The sequence below is a fragment of the Heterobasidion irregulare genome (genome assembly GCF_000320585.1).
Source record: "Heterobasidion irregulare TC 32-1 unplaced genomic scaffold scaffold_13, whole genome shotgun sequence".
NCBI classification, from domain to species: Eukaryota; Fungi; Basidiomycota; class Agaricomycetes; order Russulales; family Bondarzewiaceae; genus Heterobasidion; species Heterobasidion irregulare.
The window spans coordinates 448,499-468,258 of NW_009258209.1; the positions used below are offsets into that span (position 1 = coordinate 448,499).

At 53.4% G+C, this 19,760-nt stretch overlaps 8 protein-coding genes across 8 annotated transcripts; 4 read left to right on the top strand and 4 right to left on the bottom strand.

Moving 5' to 3' along the window:
* Window positions 1-954: 954 nt before the first annotated feature.
* On the top strand, window positions 955-1,875 carry HETIRDRAFT_120313 (uncharacterized protein; the record flags this gene model as incomplete). Its single annotated transcript, XM_009554411.1, has 3 exons — window positions 955-1,195; window positions 1,509-1,560; window positions 1,788-1,875. The coding sequence occupies 3 exons, from the start codon at window positions 955-957 to the stop codon at window positions 1,873-1,875; spliced, it is 381 nt and encodes a 126-aa protein (XP_009552706.1).
* A 27-nt stretch (window positions 1,876-1,902) lies between these two features.
* On the bottom strand, window positions 1,903-4,196 carry HETIRDRAFT_412466 (uncharacterized protein). The gene is made up of 8 exons (XM_009554412.1): window positions 3,926-4,196; window positions 3,697-3,778; window positions 3,342-3,566; window positions 3,255-3,263; window positions 3,047-3,188; window positions 2,632-2,829; window positions 2,322-2,497; window positions 1,903-2,132 (listed from the first exon to the last, which is right to left on the bottom strand). Exons 1-8 carry the CDS (start codon window positions 4,144-4,146, stop codon window positions 2,031-2,033), a joined length of 1,155 nt encoding a protein of 384 aa, XP_009552707.1. The 5' UTR covers window positions 4,147-4,196; the 3' UTR covers window positions 1,903-2,030.
* Window positions 4,197-4,989: 793 nt separating this feature from the next.
* On the bottom strand, window positions 4,990-7,597 carry aao6 (aryl-alcohol oxidase 6). The gene is made up of 9 exons (XM_009554194.1): window positions 7,440-7,597; window positions 7,298-7,379; window positions 7,061-7,221; window positions 6,897-7,003; window positions 6,646-6,847; window positions 5,988-6,586; window positions 5,839-5,923; window positions 5,434-5,783; window positions 4,990-5,378 (listed from the first exon to the last, which is right to left on the bottom strand). Exons 1-9 carry the CDS (start codon window positions 7,558-7,560, stop codon window positions 5,262-5,264), a joined length of 1,824 nt encoding a protein of 607 aa, XP_009552489.1. The 5' UTR covers window positions 7,561-7,597; the 3' UTR covers window positions 4,990-5,261.
* A 702-nt stretch (window positions 7,598-8,299) lies between these two features.
* Window positions 8,300-8,808, bottom strand: HETIRDRAFT_422996 (uncharacterized protein; the record flags this gene model as incomplete). The annotated part of the gene is made up of 3 exons (XM_009554413.1): window positions 8,300-8,443; window positions 8,500-8,719; window positions 8,774-8,808. The coding sequence occupies 3 exons, from the start codon at window positions 8,806-8,808 to the stop codon at window positions 8,300-8,302; spliced, it is 399 nt and encodes a 132-aa protein (XP_009552708.1).
* A 1,783-nt stretch (window positions 8,809-10,591) lies between these two features.
* On the top strand, window positions 10,592-11,724 carry HETIRDRAFT_331537 (uncharacterized protein; the record flags this gene model as incomplete). The annotated part of the gene is made up of 5 exons (XM_009554414.1): window positions 10,592-10,860; window positions 10,936-11,084; window positions 11,209-11,241; window positions 11,300-11,544; window positions 11,581-11,724. Coding segments are annotated over 5 exons (840 nt in total), but the record flags the coding sequence as incomplete, so codon positions are not given.
* A 2,536-nt stretch (window positions 11,725-14,260) lies between these two features.
* Window positions 14,261-15,702, top strand: HETIRDRAFT_481973 (uncharacterized protein). The gene is made up of 3 exons (XM_009554415.1): window positions 14,261-15,181; window positions 15,235-15,305; window positions 15,363-15,702. Exons 1-2 carry the CDS (start codon window positions 14,537-14,539, stop codon window positions 15,277-15,279), a joined length of 690 nt encoding a protein of 229 aa, XP_009552710.1. The 5' UTR covers window positions 14,261-14,536; the 3' UTR covers window positions 15,280-15,305; window positions 15,363-15,702.
* Window positions 15,703-16,123: 421 nt separating this feature from the next.
* HETIRDRAFT_446909 (uncharacterized protein) lies at window positions 16,124-17,723 on the top strand. Its single transcript, XM_009554416.1, has 10 exons — window positions 16,124-16,469; window positions 16,527-16,572; window positions 16,628-16,741; window positions 16,808-16,834; window positions 16,889-16,954; window positions 17,017-17,085; window positions 17,150-17,223; window positions 17,316-17,412; window positions 17,494-17,501; window positions 17,568-17,723. The coding sequence occupies exons 1-10, from the start codon at window positions 16,203-16,205 to the stop codon at window positions 17,598-17,600; spliced, it is 801 nt and encodes a 266-aa protein (XP_009552711.1). The 5' UTR covers window positions 16,124-16,202; the 3' UTR covers window positions 17,601-17,723.
* A 504-nt stretch (window positions 17,724-18,227) lies between these two features.
* On the bottom strand, window positions 18,228-19,446 carry HETIRDRAFT_442504 (uncharacterized protein). The gene is made up of 4 exons (XM_009554417.1): window positions 19,294-19,446; window positions 19,154-19,224; window positions 18,714-19,052; window positions 18,228-18,617 (listed from the first exon to the last, which is right to left on the bottom strand). Exons 1-4 carry the CDS (start codon window positions 19,398-19,400, stop codon window positions 18,460-18,462), a joined length of 675 nt encoding a protein of 224 aa, XP_009552712.1. The 5' UTR covers window positions 19,401-19,446; the 3' UTR covers window positions 18,228-18,459.
* Between the last annotated feature and the right edge of the window lie 314 nt (window positions 19,447-19,760).

Genomic DNA, 19,760 nt, shown 5'->3' on the forward strand with positions numbered 1-19,760 from the left:
AAGCACAGTTCTCGCTCTGTATCGAGTCAGTCGTGTTCTTGAATATCGAACATAGAATGTTTCTGATGCCATTCTGTTACGGCGGGAGCTTCGAGGAGCACGACTGGAGCACGGAGAATTCATATCCTTACGAGGGCTCTTGGAAAATTGTTCAGCGGATCCAGGCTCGGAGCATGGCGAAGCGGATAAGTACTTTGAGCTCGAACGTAGCGCAGACTGCACCACTCACATGCGCGTGGAATCCAGCAGGAATCTACTTACCCTAGAAGTCTCGCACCCAAACTCCAGCGCGTAGCAAAGTTATTCCATCTGTCCTCGCTTACTTGTTTTCTTATCATAGCCCTTCCGAGCGGCACACCCACATTCCCCAGGCGGCCGACCAGAGCGACTACGTACGTTCTTCTTCACCAAAACATACGCTAGATCTCCTGGCGACACAACGAACGCCAGTACGATCATCCACCCCCCACATGTCGTGGCCCATCAGACCTCCCTGAGGTACTATCACCTGGTCACAACGCGTGGCGGCAGGCCCCTCTGCAGCGTCGCGTTTTCACAATTAGACAGCACCGCGGATCTTGCTGCACTTGGTGACCAGGTCGTCGAACTTTGTTCATCCATCCATCATTCGTCGCCCTCCCTCGGCAACCCAAGCGGCCCGTGAATCATCTCGGATGTTCTCACAGCCTGCACTCCCAAATCCACGCGCGCCGCACTTGTTTCTGCCTGCCTGCGTGCTCGGAGTCCAGTTCGGCGCACTAGCTCAACCTCGAATATTGTGCTGACGGGACATCTACTGATAATCACCCAAGCTCTGATCCATGAGAGTCGCATCAACGTTCAATATAAGCCATCATCACAGAACGGCTGTCTACAGTTGAGGTTAGCACTGGAGACCAGCGTACACGTACCAACTCGCACTTCTCCTTCTCTCTCGCCATCATGCATCCTCCCATGCCTCCTCTTCCCCGCTCTCACAATACATTCGCACTGATATTGGTTCTGGTTCTTGGCTGCTCTCGCGCTGATTCTGGCGTTATCGGACACATCATCCAATCCCGCTCCACGCCGTCCACGGCAGCTTCACACGCGCAGGGTCGCGCATCGATGCAAGAAGCGTCAGGCTTCAAGCTTCAAGCTTCAGGCTCCGAGCTTCAATCAAGCGTCGAGAGCGAGATGCCAGATCCGTACACACGTGAGTGCTCGTCTTGCCTCGAGCTTCGAGCGTGGGTGAAGACGAAGATAGACTTCGCGAACCTCAACAAGCAGTCCTATATTAGCATCGAATACGTTCTAGAGAAGCATGCACACGTGTGTCTACCCATCTGGCTCGTCGGAAGACAGCACGCAGCGGACGGAGGCTCGTCGAAATCTGACCCAGTCAGACCTTGCTGAACGCTGAGCGTTTGGTGACATTCCCCATTCGCCTGCACGGGCCATGCTTTTCCCTAGATGGATGCATCCACGGCTCTTCCTGCTTGTTTGGCGCTTGATGTCATATGTCATAGGCCCCATCAGACAAGCCCAAGTGGTCAAAGTCGAAGGAAAGAGCCTCGAAACGTGAGTAACCCTGTACGCGCGCGCAGGGTCTTTACCTTGATTGCTATTGCCGCCACCTATCACCGATCGCTCGCTACCTCCGAATAGTCTCTGATACATCAACATTGACGCCCAAAACTCAATTGCAAACCCTGCTTGACTGTGTCAGACAACTAAGAGCGGATGGGTATACATTGTTAGGGAGGGTGATAGAGTGATTGAGGGGCATTGGTGTCCGTCATCATCAGTGACCGAGGCGTGTTGATATTCGTAATCATCAACCTACGCAACTATGAGGGCAAAATGGTGGACGTTCGCAGTGCGCTGATAACCTGAACACCTGTTGATATCAACAGCGATACAGTCCGAGAATAAAAACAATATTATTGCCTGTACACTTCCTATAGTCGCATTGTTTTCCCGGCGTAGAGTTCAATCATGCCATTACATTAGAGACCTGTGAACGGAGTAGATTCCCCCAATCGCACGCTCTACAATCCACTCTTCTTGACCGGCAGGATCGGTTGCCTGAGGGGCCAGCGATCCATGTGTGCCGCGGACTTGAGGAGGGGCGGGTCTTCGAGGCCGGTGCCCTGCGAATATGCCGACAGAAAAAGCGGATAGAGAAATATTGGGATGGGATGGAACAGACCAAGGCGGCGTGAAGTTTCCGCGCGTGTGGACCAGCGTACACGGAGTAATATCAAGACACCCACCACAAAGAAAAGCAAGACAAACAGTCAGAACGATCTTTCCTGCGCGATGGTAACAAAAGCACGTACAATCATGGACGCCGGAAAGCCTACGTCGAATGGGAGAGCGGCTTCGAGGTACGCGATCTGCTCCGGGCTGAGCGCGATATCGAGCGCGGCGATGTTCGCCTCGAGGTGCTCGACCTTGCGCCCGCCTATGATGGGGAACACGTGCGTCGTCTTGTGCATCAGGTACGCGATCGCCACTACCCGCCGCCGCCGCACGCACGAATGAACAGACAGCGTCAAGCCGGACGCAACGAGTGATCCCAGATTCGCGATTGGACTCGTGTCAGCGGCGAGGTACAACAAAAACACTAGAAGACTGTAAGTGACGTACCTGCCTGAATGCTCGTCACGCCGACCTGGCCCGCGACGACCTCGAGCGCGGCGCACACCTTACGCTCGTCTGGAGTGCGCTCCCAGTCAGGGTTGAAGGTCATGCGCCCATTCTCGCCTGTTTCGCGACGCGCAGCCTCTTCCGCATCTGTGCGGATCTTGCCCGCGCCGAGAACGTCCCAGGGAGCGAGCGCCAGGCCTGATCGGGAGCGTGTGTAGATAGGAGAGACAGGACGAGGCAATTCATCAGTACTATACTGCGAAAAAACAAGAAACACAAAACGAATCAAAAGGGCAACAAAGAGGGGAACGCAGGAGAACAGATGAACAAAAATAAATGCGAATGGATGAAGAAAAGGAGTGAAGTGAGAGCAGCCAAACATAAGATAAAATGAGACGAAACGAAAAGCACGCACCCTCCTCGCGCGCCATCGGAATGATTTCGCGCTCAAAGCTGCGCTTCATAACGTTCCACTGGCCTTGGTAGATGCTGAACGGCGTCATGCCGTGGTCGCGCGCGTACTGGTTCGCCTTCGCGACAACCCATGCCGGCATATCCTGAAACACACATGCACCATGTCTGGATCAGCACTTCCATCTTACTATCGACATCGGAACACTCACTGACGCGCCCTAAAATCCCATTCCGAATGCATACACGCACATATACATCAACTCATCACCTTCATCTGCGCGCTAAGCAAGACGCACCAGATAAAGCACCTGCCCGCTCAGGACTACGCGGTGCAGTGCGCGCATGGTCTCCTCGACGCTGGTGCCCCAATCCCACCAGTGCACGTACAACACATCGATGTACGACGTGCGCAGCTTGCGGAGCGACGCCGTGAGCGAGATGTGCAGTGACTTGGTCGAGTTGCCGACATAGTTGACTTTTTGAGCAACGTTAGGATCGCCGCGCTTGAAGTTCGAGGTGTACTACGATGCAAATGAGGAGGAGGGGTGCAGGTCGAGTGTGTGTCGAGGGATGGGGCGCGAGTAAAGGAGAAGATTGAGACAAGTCAGAAAGAATAGGGGAATAAGGTAAGGAATGAGAGAGGCAACACACCTTCGTCGCAATTACTAGCTGGTCGCGGATGCCGCGAGCCTCCATCCATTCGCCGATAAGCTCTTCCGAGGCTTCATCTTGGCTTTATCAAAACCGCCGTCAGCACTCTTGCTCGTATCCTAACTAGCACGCACACACCCCGCCGAATCCATTACCCCGCATGGGAATCTGCTCTTGCGTTCTCTCCACATCTGCTCCCTTAAGAGCAAGGGGGAGGAAAGTCACTTACTAGCCGTTCGCCGTATCGATGAAATTCCCACCCTTCTCATAGTACGCGTCAAGGAGCTTGAAGCTACTCTCTTTATTCATCGCGCCCATACCCTTCCACTTATCACCGATGGACATAGCGCCGAGCTGGAGCGGGGACACGCGGATGCCCGCGAGCGGAGAGAGGACGCGGTACCGGCCGAGGCCGGTCGCGGGAGGAGGTGGAGGAGCAAAGAACGACATCTTGATCTTTGGTTCAGTTGTGGTCGAAGAGGAGGTCGTGGTTTAGTGCAGGGATGCAGGGATGCAAGGGGGTGAGCGAGTAGATATTTAAACACTTCTAGGAACGAAGGCAAAGAATTACAACGGGAGGTGAATGCGGATGCGGATGTGGATACATGGCAAATTAGGGTTGACGAGGACGTATGCACGGAGCGCGGTGGGTCCCATGGAAGCTGAATGCGTGCGTCTCGTCGCCCGCTCAGCAAGCTCACTCAGCTAACCCAGCCTCTCCCCGGTGTCCTTCGCGTGGGTCAGTGAGCATGACCCTGCGTTGGCCAGGCCCACTCGAGCACACGTAAGTCGTGCACGACGCGGACGACGACAACCCTCATCTCCGTAGCTCCTGGTGCTACGGACTCGTTATGAACGCTCACCGTATGGGTCTGCGCTCGGCGAGATTTGCTATACCTGAGGTTCCGTACGGGGATCAGCACGGGTTGCTTCGCGAGCCTGGAAGCACGAGTGCGCGATGTTATCGATGGGGGACGAAAGAGAGAATGAAGACCCTGCGTCGACATATGCGTGGTGAGCGATGAACACACGTACGCTGAGAGTCACTATCGACAGGTGTTGGAAGCTATGAGACGTGAGTCAGATGCAGTCTGTACTCGTTGTTCAACCCTCCGACCGCTGTCGGGGGATACACAAGGTGCGATGCCAATGTCCGTCAACGTGTTTCTCACTCTTAAAGTTTTAAGAGCCAGCTGCAGGCGGGGTATATGTATGTTTGCACTGTGAGGCATGGAGAAGGGGGTTAAGTAGAGAATTGAAGACAGGCGCTCGTCTCATGATCACTGCCACGGTCCCGACCCCCCGATGGAGGTAAAGTAGCTAGAGACAATCCCAGAATGTTTGGATTCCTCACCCATCAGCATCGACTGAGACGTACAGCAAATACAAGTGATTATTAAAATAATAATACGACAAAAAGCGAAAAATCAAAAAGAACGATAGACGTGGGTCGGGGTACATTGTGCAGGTATGCGCTCCGTGGAGTGATAAATAATGCCCAGCGAGGTCCCAATTAGCACAATAGGTGAAATATGTTAGGTTGACCGCAATGCTCCGATGTCTCTTCAAGCCCAACGGTGAGTTGATCCCCGCTTGGTCTGCGCCGCCGCCTTGATCAAGTCAGCTGCGCGCTCGGCAATGGTGTATATGGCGGCCTGAGGGTGGGCCGATGGGACGTAGGGCTATATCGAGAGTCAGCCGTCCGCCTTACAGATAGAACGGGAAGTGCAGACTCACCAAGATACTCGCATCCACGATCCGCAGCCCTCGCACCTTCTTCACCGTCAAGTCGGGGTTAACGACGCCACCTGTCGCGTTCCACGCCGACATCGAAGCCGTGCTCGTCGGGTGCCAGATCGTCGACGTGTGGCTACGCGCGTACGCCTCGATCTCCGCGTCCGTCTCCGCTGTCGCAAGTGGCCCGAACGGCTCCAGAACGTATCCTTTCCACGCGGGCGCCGCGACGACGCGCTTCGCGGCCTTGATCGCCTCGCGGATGAGGAAGATGTCGAAGGGCGAGTTCAGGAGGCCCGGGTCAACGATCGGAAGCGCGAACGGATTAGAGGACGCAAGCGTGATGGAGCCGCCTGGACAATGGAGTTCATGTAAGGACGAGGATGCATGTGTGAGAGATGAACGTACGTGCGACGGGCGTCATGAGGTTGGAGGTGATAGTCAAGAATCGACCCGTAGAAGGCATGGACTCGACTCCAGAATTAAAAGCACTCTGTAGACCCAGAGGAATAGAGTCAGGACAAACACACAACGATCTGTGACGAGCCGCGACGTACGCTGAAAATGAACTCGAAGTGCGCAGAGTTCTTCCCTGCTGAGGGGTCTGGGTACGTCTGGAAGATACTGGCGTTGTCCGGCAGCCTGAACCACCCAATCTGGCTGAGCGGCGGCGATGAAAACTGGCCTTTGCGAGTTTCGCGCCATGTCTGCATGTCCAGACCCGCCAGCGTCTGGTTCCGGATGACGTCGTCATACGTGTACGTGTCGTTCACGTACCACACGTTCGGGAGCAGCGGGTGGTCCTGCATGTGCTGGCCAACGTCCGGCAAGTCCACGATGCCCTTGATCCCAACCGACGCGAGGTGAGTCTTGTTTCCGATACCCGAGAGCATGAGCAGCTGCGGCGTCGCGACCGACCCGGCAGACAGGACCAACTCCTTCGTCGCGTTGACGGAGTACAGGGTGCTGTTTGCGTTGCGCGCGAACTGCACACCCTTGAAGACTGGTAGGCTGTCCTCGGTCCCGGTCTGCAGGAGTTTGGTCACCTGCGCGTTGATCAGCACGTCGAAGTTCTTGTGTGCCGCGATCGCAGGCGCAATGTAGGCCGTCGCAGAGCTGTCGCGTGTTCCGTTACTGATAGAGTATTGTGACCAACCTTAACATCGCAGAACCGTCAACGCAACATTCGGTGAAGTGACGTGGCGGGACTCTCACCAATGCCGATAGGATAGCCCGCGTTCATGTCGAGAACGAACGGGAACTCGCTCAGCTCCTTCGTCGTCTCGATCGTCTGCTTGTCGACGGGAGACGGAAATTCTTGAACGCTGATTTGAAGAGGACCCGTATGGCCATGGACGGCCGGGTCAATTTGACCCGTAGTGTTGTGTCCATCGGCTGGAGCGACCACCTTCTCCAGCTGTGAAAAGGTTTAATGAAAGCAGTTGCAAAAACAGGAGGGGTCACACCTTCTTGACGTATGGCTTGAGAGCATCCCAAGACCATCCAGGATCGCCAGAAACCTTGGCGTAACGGTTATAATCATCGACTGATCCACGGGTCCACACCATCCAATCTTAAAAGAAGGAACTCGGTTACGACCTATCAGAATTCGAGGATACAAACAACTCACTAGTGGACGAAGACCCTCCCAGCAGACGCCCACGAGGGTAGGGGATAACCCGGTTGTTCAGCCCCGCCTGCGCTGTAGTTGTGTAGTTCCAGTCCAAGAACGTGTTCGGCGACAGCGATGTGCAGAGGAAGGGAACCTGGATCTCTTCGATCCCTTCATGGCTGTATGGACGGATCAACTCATGAGCTCATCCTCCCGCGCGCATCAGCGCAGCAAGTTCGCGAGAAGTGTGCATACCTGAACCCGGCTTCGATCAGCAGTACCTTGTTCCCCGGCACCTCTGCCAGCCGACTCGCGACGACACCTCCTCCAATACCCGCTGCAAAAACCTCGACATGAGCAGTCTGTCGACGACAAGAAAATGGAAAGAGATGCGGACCTCCGACGACGACATAGTCGTACTGCGTTTTAGGCAGCACAGACGGGTCAGTGTAAATTGCACCAAGGACCGGTCGGAGGGCTAGAGAAGCCGACAAGGCTGCCAGGAATGCAGACACCATGTCAAAAAGGGAAACGAGTGAAGAAAGAGAAGTAAATGTGGCAATTCCACAATCGCATCAGGCTGTTTTATATGGATATCTGGCGGTCAGACCTTCGCAGACGGGCCTGAAAGGATTATAGCTGAGACGCAGACGCTATGTAAGATCATCCGTAACGGATCATTAGCTAAGGGAACGTACGCATTTAATTTGTTGAGACTCTAAGCTGACACTCTGTGCAGGTTGAAATCTGTTGAAATATCGGAATCTGCGCCTGCTCTAAAGTAGGGTCATCAAATTGATTTTATGTCGTCAACATACGCATTCCCTCAGCGAAACCCATCCATGTACATGAATTAAACGCACTCACGACGCTCGCACCGCCTGATTGCGGACGGTGATTACGCAGTAATTTCAGCTCGCTCGAATTCTGGAAATCAAACCTGACGTTATCTGCCCTTAAAGCTCACCCAGCCGAAGATTATGTTACTGCGCCCGTTGGTGTACATGATGGATGGTGATGGAGAGGATGATTGCAGTGGTCAGGAACGAGGAGAGCCAGGTCGGACGTGCCTGGGCACGGATAATGCTGGATGTTGTCCACTGCTGATCCGCTGATCCCATCTTTTACTGACTTGGCGAAACGCGCCGGGCTTTCGTCTGTTTCTGGGACAGCTAGTAATACTAGACGCTCTTAGGATACATAATGACATAGGGGTCGACGATGTCGAAGATAGGCAGTTATGTAAAGTATGCAACCTTAAAACGATGTTTGAAGTGTGCGATGCGACGTGGCCTGAGCGCTGAAGCTGAGGTATTGAGCGCCGAGAGCTGTGATCTGTTTTATGATATTTTTGATCACACACACACGCTCGACATGTCGATGTCGACAATTCCATCGGCTCTGGAGCTTAGCGCGTCAGTAAGCTAGTAAGTGATCGTCTAAGTATAGCCGCTTACGATCCATGTATACTCCTGAATGCACGTTGTCGTGCAGCAGTCGTGCAGCCCGTAGGTGACGCCGTGATCCGAACAAACATACAGCTCCGAAACGATATGACACATATGCCATATTGCGTTACACGCTAGCTTTCGCCAGTCTCCAAAATGCTGCCATTTCAAGCGCTCGCTAGGCTCGACCAACCCCCTCCCGAACCCCGAACGCATGAAGGTGAACGGTCTTGGAATGAGACTAAAGCGCTCGCTATCAATGTGCAGACGTATACAGGCTTACCTTTCCACCTTCAATTCCAAAGCTCTTTTCCGCATATTCCATGCCCCATCGTATCTCCGATCAGGTCCGTATGATGGAGGCTGGTGGAGAAATGGGCCTCGTTCAGTCTCGTATCTCAGTGTCCATATGGACGCCGTTGGCCCATGCAGTAACCGGTAGTTTATTTGCAGATACTTACAACATCGAATAAGTTACAACGTCTCGACTGCACCCTACTGCACCTCTCTGCATCTCCATCAGGCTAAATCGGCGAAGGCAAGAGGTGCGTAATGCCGAATCGCCCAATCGCCTACAAAGAAAGTCTTCAAAAGTCACTCAAGCCCGAGCCTTCAGCCGACTCAGATCCAGACACAGGACAGCATATGGATTGCGCCAGATCGCCTCGTGGACTGTGCTCTTTCGACTATCACCAGAAGAACCACGGACTCAAATCTCACCCAAGGGTGTGACCAGTTAAGTAGGTGTCAGATCCAGTGTGAAAAGTCAGGTCCAGACGTGTCTGGCGCTGACGGTAAGGCTTGTGGACCATGGTGGATATTGATGGGAAAGAGTCGAATTCGGCGGTGAAGACTGTTGGGAGTTTAGCAACAGAGTAAAAGCTAACATCGACATACCACATTCGCTGTGAATCAAGCTTGCCAATAGATGCAAGGTCTATTCTGTTCTTCTCAACTCGAGTCAGACGGCCTGCACAAGCCTGCGCGCGCTGCTCAGAACATGTCGAATTTCGCCGACACCTCCTGGGCCTTGATCTCCATCGCAGACAAACGAGAGCAAAGCAGGTACGAAGACTTCTGCTTGTTTGAATTTCATTGCGGCGGGCACAAGGAAACGCGATTCCGCAAGAGGGATCATATAATTATCATATAGAGGGGATCGTAGAGGATTGTTCAAGATAGCAGTGGTCGTGATGGGTAGCGGTCAAGCTGTAGTGCGATTAATGTGATTGCGTGCGTGCTGAACGATGCGCACGTCATTTGATATTTCAGTGCGTCTGCTCTCTTTGCCACTCCTTCCAACCCTGCAAACAACCTCGATGCCTTTTTTTATTGCCTTTCCTCCGATGTCAACACAAATAAACCCCTCAGTCCTGGTGGCACGTGTGCAATCTCCGGTATCTCAGAATGGCCCGGAAGTTGGAATGATAGTCAACGACACCGACAGCTTTGCAAGACACGCCGCCCATTCCATACCAGGACAGGCCCCAAGGAGAAAAAACTCGCGCCACCCTTCATTCCAGTGGAGACCATACTCCGATGTACATAGACAGGGTCGCAGAGCGTCGCTCGCAAAGACGTGTCGCCGTGTCAGTCAGTATATGACCGAGCGTACGAATGCTATGTGTGTCAGCACACTTTCCTAATAATTAGCGGGCTCCACTGCGCGAGCGCTGAGGATCGGCACTTAGATCAGTGGGAACGTACGGATCCTTATCAGCATGACTCAAAGAATTCGGTGTGCTCTCATTCCGCTTCACGTTCATTCCCCATCCCACCAACTTGAGCATTTCCGATTTGGCTGCCAGCCCTGACAACATTGCGCCTGAGAACTAAGGACCGCGACTGTCGTAGAGCACGGTATATAAGCAAGGGAACACCGCCTGGTCTTGTAAGTTCACTTGAACAGAATCCTGACGCCCCCAGAAACTGGTCTTTTGCTTTTACCTCGCACTTCTTCTTCAAACGTTTTGATATAATGTTCTCAGCTCCCCTTCGAGCGATGAGCTCTACTTCGCAAATGTGGTTGATTACGGGTACGTCTTTCAACCTATTGTGTCGAAAGTGCCATTATCAACATCTGTGACGTTCACGCCAACCAGGTGCATCGTCAGGACTTGGCCTTGCCTTGACTAAACGCGTCCTTGCGCGCGGCGACCGCGTCATAGCCGCCGTGCGGACACCCTCCAAGTTGTCCAATGTCTTCTCCGACGATGAGAGCTCACGCGTGAATGTTCTCGAAATGGACGTGACCGAGCCGTATTCTCAGATCAAAGGGAAAATCGACAGCGCAGTGAAGAAGTGGGGTCCCGTCGACGTCCTCGTGAACAACGCTGGGCTTGGGATCATGGCCCTCACTGAAGAGGGAGGGTAGGTTCCACCCGAAATGGATTCGTTCGAAACCGAGATGCTGACGACGGTGACGACGACCGCCATGATGTACAGGTGCGAAACGATGATGCAACAGATGCAAACGAATTTTTTTGGTGTCTTGAATGTTACCAACGCTGTACTTCCATATTTGCGGGAGCGCATGCGCGGCACGATCGTCATAATTGGCAGCCGTTCTGCCTGGCGGAACGAATTTGCTGTAAGTATCTCTTCATTGGGGGCGCATTATGTCACTGAACCAAAATTTTCTGATTGTGTTGCAGGGTGTCGGTAAGCTTAGTTGACATAGTCAAACTTCATTCTGGCCAACCGACTGACCGTTTCCAGGACTCTATTCGGCATCAAAAGCGGCCGTCCACTGTACATTTTTACCTTTTTACAATATGTCCTCGATGCTGAACTAATCTTTTTTAACCAGCATACGGAGAGACCCTGGCGGCCGAATTGCAGCCCTTCAACATCCGCGTGCTGATAGTCGCTCCAGGCTCTTTCAGAACGCCAGGCATCTACCCGCCAACTATCGTCGGCGATCCACTACCCGGCTACGAGCGCCTTCGAGCGGACACGGAGAAGAGACTGACAACGCTCGTGACAAGACCGAACCAGGGGGATCCCATGAGGGGTATGGATGTAGTTGTTGACGTCGTGAAAGGCGAAGGACGGGTAAACGATGTGAAGAAGGATCAGGCTCAAGGAGAGGAAGAGCCATCAGAGTGGCCACTGTGGTTATTCCTCGGCGAGGACGCGATGAGCGATGTTAGAGCTAAGATCGGGAGAATCACGAAGGCTTTGGACGCGTGGGAGTCAGTCGGATCCAATCTTGGGTTTCTTGAGAAGAACTGAACCATTTGTGGCTTTATCTGGCTCGTTATTCTCAATGCTCGGAATATTTACGTAATAAACATAAAGTATCTTCATTCTGCGTGGGAATGTCAACATGTTCAATATCCTGATCGAAACAGCAAGGACATCGTCGAAATGGTTTCGAGTGACGATGAACCCTCATCCCAAGAACACTTTGTCCCTCAGTCAAACGACCAGGAGCTGCTCTGGACGGTCCTTGCCATCACTGACGAGAAGAAGGGCATGTATAAAATCAAGTGGGCTGGGATCAATCCCGAGACAGGGAGACCGTGGCCACAGGACTGGGTTCCGCGCGCAGACTGCACGGACGATTTGGTAGCGGAATGGAAAAGGAAGAAAGCGGCAAAGCAGCGTATGTTTTCAATAGTGCAGCCCTTGACTTGTTCCGCTGACGATTCCATTCACGAATTGACAGGAAAGAAGTCGAGCGCAAGCAAGGCTTCAGGAGCGAGCAAGTCAAAGTCTCGTTCCTCGCGCGCGTCCAGATCAACATCAGCCTCAGCGAGTGCCAATGCACCGCGTCGACAGTTGCTTCAATCGCGTGCCACCCACTCCCCTGAACCGAATGCTCGCGCCAGCTCGTCAACGACGCGCTTGGACCGCGATCAAGCGCTGCCGAAGACGACCAAGCGAAGGCGCACTTCCACGATCGCTCCTTTGAACGATACCGGCCCTCCACATAAGAAACAACGGGTTGCAACTGTTGAACTCTTCTCAGAGCAGGATACAGAGGAAGCTGAGATCAAGATCGAGGAAGGGCCTCTACCAGGTCCGTCACGCCTTAAGCCCAAGCTACCCCTCCTGGTATCCGACGATGACATCGAAGAGGGCACTCCCAATGCGAAGGGAAAGGGCCAGACTCAGGGTGCGTATATCACTTTCGCTTCTTCACATCTGCAGGTCACATTAAACGCGTTCGATGAATATTTCCAGAAGTTATGAAATTCGGGCCTCCCCGCAAATCCTTAGGGCGCATCTCCAAAAAATCGGGAAAACGACCTGGTAAGCCCGACGCTCAGCCTACCAATGGCCATTCAAAGCCCTTCCCGACATCTCCCCATCACCATCCGCCGTTGACTCAGTCTCAAATTGTGTCTTCACGTGAAGAAGAGGAGGAGGAATCCCAAGCCCTGTCATATCCTGATCCCTCAGAGCAGTCATCACAACCGCCAGCAGAGGACCCAGAAATGGAAGAGGACAGCTTCCGTGCGGAGCTGGCCCTCCCATCGAAGCCCCACTCCTCAACGCCCCTCATGGCAGAAGAGGAAGAAGAAAGCCAGCCAATTGACCTCAATCCAATCACCCATCGCAACGAAAAACCGCATTCTCTCTCTGATTCTGACGATCTCTCGCAACAACAGGAGCCAACTGTGCAACGATCAACTGCCTCACTGGTGGCCGACGATGACGGCAGCCCATCACATGACCAGCGTTCTTCCCCGGCGCACAAGACCACCACTTTCAAAAAACCGCAAAAACCGCTCCGACCTATCCCACAGATCTCGCCCTCGGTATTCGCGCGCCATCTCCCACGAAACCACGACGACGGCCCGCCGAGCTCGATCGAGCAGTTCAGCTCGCCGACCAAGCCTCCCCCGCCTGAATTGAGTCTGCGCGAGTGGGGAGAGTCCGGCTCCAATAGGGCTGCGGACTACTCGAAGGGCAGAGGCCGGCTGCCTACTTCGCGAGGACAGGGACCCTCGAATCTTCGAGCAAAAGGCCAGAATCCGGCGGGTCCAGGGTTCAGAGCGAAGATGGACTGGACGGAATTCGCGCGGAAGCCCGCTGCGCTCACGTTCTTTCCTTTCTCCAAGACGCTCGGAAAGGTCAAGGATAAGGCAGAGTCCAAGGGAGGGAACGCGAAGCTGGACGAGGCTTTGAGGGCATTGTTGAATAACACTCAGAGTCAAAACGAGCCAATGATGCCCGAGGTGGAATCACCGGAGACAGAACCGCCCATGCAGACCAGCTTCCCACAAGCGTCGGATGACGTTGTGCAGGAGATGGAGGACAAGTATGTGGACCTGAGCGGAGGCGTAGAAGATCAAGAAGAAGCCGGGATTGAGGATGAAATCGATGTGGAGAGATCGTTGAATGATGATGCGGATGCGCCATCGGCGAACAAGGTAAAAAGATTGCTATTGCTATCTGATTCGTTTGAAATTAAACTTATACGCCCTTTTAGAACATACCTCGAGAAGAGATCCTTCCTGGGACCGCCTCGTCCAAGGTCGTCTCCAACGAAAGTCAGAGTCAAAGTCAGGGCGATTCTGCCCACATCGAACCAACCCAGGCTCGACTCGACGCCGCACTCAGTGTCCTGCACCAGAAGTCTGAGGAGCTCACACGCGTCGAACGCGAGACCGCCGACCTACGTGAGCGGTATGCAGAAGCTGTCGCCTTCGCGCAGTCTGAGCAGGCGAAGCGGCACATCCTGGAGGCGCAGCTGCAGCGAGAACATGAAGCACAGTCGTCCATCGCGGTTCAGACGGACATCGTTCCTGCACCGGTCTCAGACAGTGATAAGCGGCTCCCGGAGGTAGAGGCTCTCCTGGCGAGCGAACGTGCTTCATGGGCCACCGAACGCGCCGCCTGGAGCACAGAGCGATCATCAGTGCAATCAGAGTTGTCTACGCTCCAGGCGTCTCACGCAGCCGCGCAACGCGACGTGGATTTCTTTCGCGAGCAGTACCGATCTGCATCGACGTTTGTGAGTGCTGTGCGTACGGAGAACCATGAGCTCGTGGAGCGCACGAAGGTCGCTGAGTCACAGGCGTCAACCGGTGTGAAGATGGTGCGCACGGCGTACGAGTCGCGGGTAAAGAAGCTCGAGGATGAGCTACGCAGGTTCAAGGCGCTCGCCGAGCTTTTGAAGGAGAAGGACCGGAGGACGAATGACGAGGTTCGCTGGCGGGCGGCTATGGAGCCTGAGTTGAGGAAAGAAAATGAGCGACTGCGCGCGGCTCTGGAGGAGCGCGAGGCGGAGGTGGATGAAATGAACGACGAGCTTCATGCTGCGGAAAAGCAGATCAAGAGGCTAGAGAGAAGGGTTGAGAGGGTTGAAGGGAAGAACAAGCTTTTAATTGCAGCATCTAATCCGAAGGGCAAGGGCAAGGCAGTAGCGGCAATGGTGGTCAATGATGACAGCGACGATGATGACGATGATTATGCGCCGAGCCGACGCAATAGCTCATCTTCCGACGAGGAGAGCTCCAGCGGCCACAGCAGCGTACACTCCACAAGAGAGGCTTCGCCAGTATTGGCCGAAGACATTGATCCAGAAGAGCCTGCGCAGCGCCAATCCGGTGGCGCGAATATGAGGATATCTGAAACGATTTCCCCACCAGTGCAAAGCGAGAAGCATGATATGGCATTTCTCTGTAGATGGCAGCAGGACGGCGCACAGAGCTGCCAAGTCGTGGTCAATGATAGACAGGTGTGCAGTTCCCGCTAATGGCCCGGATACTCACGTTGATCATCTTTCACCAGGAGTTATATGATCATGTATTCAGTCAGCATGTAGTATCTAATTAACTTTATTGTGGAGATGTTTGCAAATTGTGCGTATGTTGAAGCCTTTTCATGGGCGCGAACATAACTGAACCAATGCGCGAAAGGCTATCGTTCGGTCATAAGTGCTGTCTATGACCTGATCCATTGATTCCGCGGTTGTAGGATCTCGCAAGGGCTTATCGTTATTCATTATCATAATCTTGGTGAGAGCCTGGTGTCATATATTTCTGATCAGGCGTAATGTTCCACGTACCAAAGACTCAGTAATACTTCAGATGGCGCGTACCCCAGGTCACCCAATTGATTTAGCAGCACACGCTTCGCCGCCGCCGTCCATGCTTCACATACCAATGAAGTCCGCGACCGAGTCGGCGGTTTTCTGGAGCTAGTAGTGCCCTATACGTAACCAAAAACATCTGCGTCGCTTCACGCTGTGCATCAGCCTTACGATCGTCTATCGAGAGGCACTCCGGGCTCATTAAAGATCTCAGTCTCAAACATTCACACCATCAACAGACCCTGAATGTGGACGTTTGGTCCCGATTTGTGCGGAGGACCCACAGACGAACATGCCGTCATCAGAACAAACTTACAACAAGGACTCGTACTCGTACGGAGCTGACCTTATGATCCGTCTCAACGACTTAGGCACTTCAACAAGCTTATCGACAATGCGGCATACCCTAGTATGCATATCAAGGCACTACTTACTTACAGCAGTTACAAACAGGATGAGATCTATCGTTATGTCAGCAACGGAGGACTTTGTTTCCATCAATAAAACATCTACCTTAGCGCCGAATCACCAGGAAGATCAAGCGTCGTATATATACGATGGACACGATGGTGCACGGCATTCGTAGATACCTGATAGCCTCTTCCAACTTGAATCTGCCTCAAACCTGCTCTAAATTCTCCTCTCCTGATTATTTCTTCACATCGATATGTCCTCCTCAACTCTAGGTGTCGCATTGGTGACGGGCGCTGCTCGTGGGATCGGCCGTGAGATCGCGCTGCGGCTTGCGGCGGATGGCTTCGACGTGGCAGTGAACGACCTCAACGCGTCCAGCGCGAAGGATATCGAGGAGGTCAAGAAAGAGATCGAGGCGAAAGGCCGGCGATCGCATATCGTGTACGCCGACGTTTCGAACGAGCCGGAGGTCGAGGCGATGGTGAAAAGCGTCGTGGATACCCTTGGGAGCTTGGATGTCGTGAGTATTTGATGCGTCTGTGAGCGCCTCCCCGCTGATCGCACGCGATCTGTTCAGCTGGTCGCCAATGCTGGTATCACCTACGTCAAATCACTCCTCGAGAGTATGTTGTCAACGCGCGTCCGCCTCGGAAATTTAATTGACATTACGCATTGTAGCGACGGTCGAGGACTTCGACCGTGTTATGCGTATCAATGCCCGGAGCGTGTTCCTGTGCTACAAGCACGGTGCAAAGCAAATGATCGCGCAAGGTCGTGGCGGCCGTCTGATTGGTGAGCATCGATCTCGACTCGACATACTGAACTGTATCGCTGACCGCAATCCCCATATCTCCGTAGGTGCTTCTTCCGGTGCTGGAAAGAAAGGTGGGTTTTCAAGCTGTGTATATAACAGTCGCTATCTAACTAAGTTTATTTCAGCCATGCCATTGGTCGATGTCTACTCAGCCAGCAAATTCGCGGTCCGTGGCTTGACGCAGAGCGCAGGTAACGATTCATTTGTCATTCACGTCGGTATCACCGGCTAATATTGTAACTTGAAAACTTAGCTGCCGAACTTGGAAGATTCGGAATCACCGTCAATGCATACGCCCCAGGAGCCATCATGACCCCAATGCGTAAATATCTCGCTTCGAAAAAAATCTCAACGCCCTCATACTAACTAGGCCGCTTTTTCTGCAGTGAAAGCGACGGCGGAAGACATGAACTCTGTGCGTGAGAGGTTGACAGGACAGTCTGCGGATACCCTTAACGATGTAAGCACACATCTTCAAGCGTCTTTCGTTCACAGAGCTCTGGCGTGCTGACCGCTCTACCGGATCTACTCGACTCGACTTGGATCACGTAGATGGGCACCGCGCCTCCTGTCGCGCGCCTCGGCACGCCAACAGACGTCGCCCACCTCGTCTCTTACCTGGCCTCAAAAGGCGCCAGCTTCGTCCACGGTTCGTGTCTTTACCTACCGTCTGTCTGAGCAAATTGGTGCATGCCTAGCTGATTCTCATCTGTGTGTCCGATCTCATCAGGCCAAACTGTGAGTGGATTCTTCTTTTCCTTTCTTTGTGTGAGGCATGCCTAATAGACGTTTACCGCTCGACAGATCCTCGTCGATGGAGGCTTGAACTTCGATTGATTGAATTTTTTGCGAAGCTTATCTGTCTGTGGAACAGGACATCATGGGGCATGTGTGGAGTTGTATTGTAGAATTGTCACATCTCTTCTATTTCATCGATCTTGGACGTTGGACGCTATCTCCCTTGTCAACCGGACCGATTTGATACGTCCGCACTCCGCTGCAATTGGCTGTCCTTGGCTATACAAACCAAAAACAAAACGGCGCCGGATGTGCGCCGCTACATGCAACCCTGCAAGATGCACAAATGCAAGCAGCCCGCTGACCACTGTACTGCATGCTCGTGGGGCCCAAGGTCCCAATGACGGACTGCGCACGAAAAACACGGGCCATGGTTGACAGCGTCGAGCGATATTATATCAAACCTGGGTGGTCAGGTGGGACTCTCGGAGTCGCTAGCCCCTGCGACAGCACCGACACCGATCTAGCAAAATGACAAACGGAGTTGACTCGGTCCCGTTCCGCGGGCCGTTCTCTAGAGTCAGTAGGATAATAGACCAAGAGTCATCGATGGAATTCGTTCAACGTAAACGTCGGAGCCACGTTCGATCACACAGGAATGTCGGGGAAAAGAAGGTCGCGCGTGTGATAGCGTGTAATTTATAGCCAACACACCACACGTCGATTAGAGGGTAAGAAAAACAACAAACTCGATTGAGCTAAGCGAAGCCAATACAGGACAATAGTGAGAAGAAGAAGAAAAACGAGAAGCTTCGTGGAAAGACGTGATACTACTCGCGTGAAAACATTATGAACATATTTGACAAATCGAAGAGGGGCCCCGGTATATGCATCACCATCTAACAAACAGGTTATGAAAGGCGTAGAATAGCGTGACATCGTCGTTGAATGTGTGGCTCTAAGCCTCCGTCTCAATTTGTTGTTTTTCGGATACGTCTGTCGCGGGCTGGTGCTGCTCCGTAAGGGTCCTACTACGGCGTGCGGCCAAAAACAGCACGGCCGCGGCGATCGAAGAGAAGAGGAATGTGAACCATGGCAGTACAGCGACCAGACGCACTATCGACACATTGAACATCAGTCAGCCTTTAATCCCCGCGCGCACGCGCGAAAAAGAACGCGTCCCGAGTCAGGCTAGGGCCGAAATGCACTCACAATAATAGAGTTTATGGTATACCGACGTGGCCCCTAGCGACTGCTGCGCCGCGCTGACCGCGGCGGGGGGCAACTGCACGCCATTTAGAAACGCGGCAATATTCGCCGCACGGTTTGCGAAGAAATCCGTGAAAGGGATGATGGTTGCGAATAGCCAGACACTGCAGAACCCGAGCACGATCGACTGGAGGGGCAGCGTCCGCGTCGCGAGATCTGGCTTTCCCGACGCGCTGGCGGCGCGTTGAGTGCTGGACCAGAGCGTGAGGAGGATGAATAGGGTGGAGAGAACCGCGATGAGGGTGCAGACGGTCGTGAGAACGACGCCGGAATGGTAGACATCTGACCAGGAACAAGAACAGTTGACAGGGCGATGGGAAAGAGGCCGATGCGAATCCATTCTCAGTACGGTGTGGGGAGGCTCTGCGGTGGGAAGAACACACCATTGATACCGATGGCGACAGTAATCCCCGCAGGCAGAACTTTCCTCAGGCTGGACTTGGACTGGTTGGATCTGAGGTGGGATCGTGCAGAGGTAAGTTTATGCGGACCCGTCGACCTTTGTTTGACCAAGAGGACGTACTTGATCAACCCGTTCAATCCCACGGACCCACCGATGGTGCCAAACGCGAACGCCAGAAACAGAGAAATGAGTCTGGCGAGCTTGAGAGGGACGACGCGTGTAGACATGGCGGTCGGATGGGCGGGAGTGCTTTGCGGACAAAGGACAAGGAGCAAAAAGCGGTGGTGCCTCGGACGACCGAGTTTAAATAGGATTCATGAGATGACCACAGGTGGGGCTTCTGACCGTCAATATCGTATGGACTTTTCGATCAGCAGAGACGATCGCCCGGCCAGCAGAGTTCAATAGAGTTCAATTAGACACGAACCGTCCAGATGAGGCATCTCGGACCTCCGGAGTTGCCAATCTGGGCACACACCCCCGGCTTCCCCACGGGGTCCACAGGTGAAAATGAGACATTCAGGGCTGCTTCGTCACCAATGGGAATAAAGGTGCTTCTCCATACTCCATCATGAACGCGCATGAAA

Coding starts and splice junctions, on each gene's coding strand:
- HETIRDRAFT_412466 (XM_009554412.1), bottom strand. CDS start 4,146: ATGTCGTTCTTTGCTCCTCCACCTCCTCCCGCGACCGGCCTCGGCCGG. Junction 2,830..3,046: donor TCCGATGGCGCGCGAGGAGG/GTGCGTGCTTTT, acceptor GCTCCCGATCAG/GCCTGGCGCTCGCTCCCTGG. Junction 2,498..2,631: donor CGTGACGAGCATTCAGGCAG/GTACGTCACTTA, acceptor GGCGGCGGGTAG/TGGCGATCGCGTACCTGATG.
- aao6 (XM_009554194.1), bottom strand. CDS start 7,560: ATGGTGTCTGCATTCCTGGCAGCCTTGTCGGCTTCTCTAGCCCTCCGA. Junction 6,848..6,896: donor TCAAGCCATACGTCAAGAAG/GTGTGACCCCTC, acceptor ACCTTTTCACAG/CTGGAGAAGGTGGTCGCTCC. Junction 5,379..5,433: donor TCGTGGATGCGAGTATCTTG/GTGAGTCTGCAC, acceptor CTCTCGATATAG/CCCTACGTCCCATCGGCCCA.
- HETIRDRAFT_442504 (XM_009554417.1), bottom strand. CDS start 19,400: ATGTCTACACGCGTCGTCCCTCTCAAGCTCGCCAGACTCATTTCTCTG. Junction 19,225..19,293: donor GGATTGAACGGGTTGATCAA/GTACGTCCTCTT, acceptor ATCCCACCTCAG/ATCCAACCAGTCCAAGTCCA. Junction 19,053..19,153: donor TGTCGCCATCGGTATCAATG/GTGTGTTCTTCC, acceptor GTTCCTGGTCAG/ATGTCTACCATTCCGGCGTC.
- HETIRDRAFT_446909 (XM_009554416.1), top strand. CDS start 16,203: ATGTCCTCCTCAACTCTAGGTGTCGCATTGGTGACGGGCGCTGCTCGT. Junction 16,955..17,016: donor TGGCTTGACGCAGAGCGCAG/GTAACGATTCAT, acceptor TTGAAAACTTAG/CTGCCGAACTTGGAAGATTC. Junction 17,224..17,315: donor CTGCGGATACCCTTAACGAT/GTAAGCACACAT, acceptor TGGATCACGTAG/ATGGGCACCGCGCCTCCTGT.
- HETIRDRAFT_481973 (XM_009554415.1), top strand. CDS start 14,537: ATGGTGCGCACGGCGTACGAGTCGCGGGTAAAGAAGCTCGAGGATGAG. Junction 15,182..15,234: donor TCGTGGTCAATGATAGACAG/GTGTGCAGTTCC, acceptor ATCTTTCACCAG/GAGTTATATGATCATGTATT.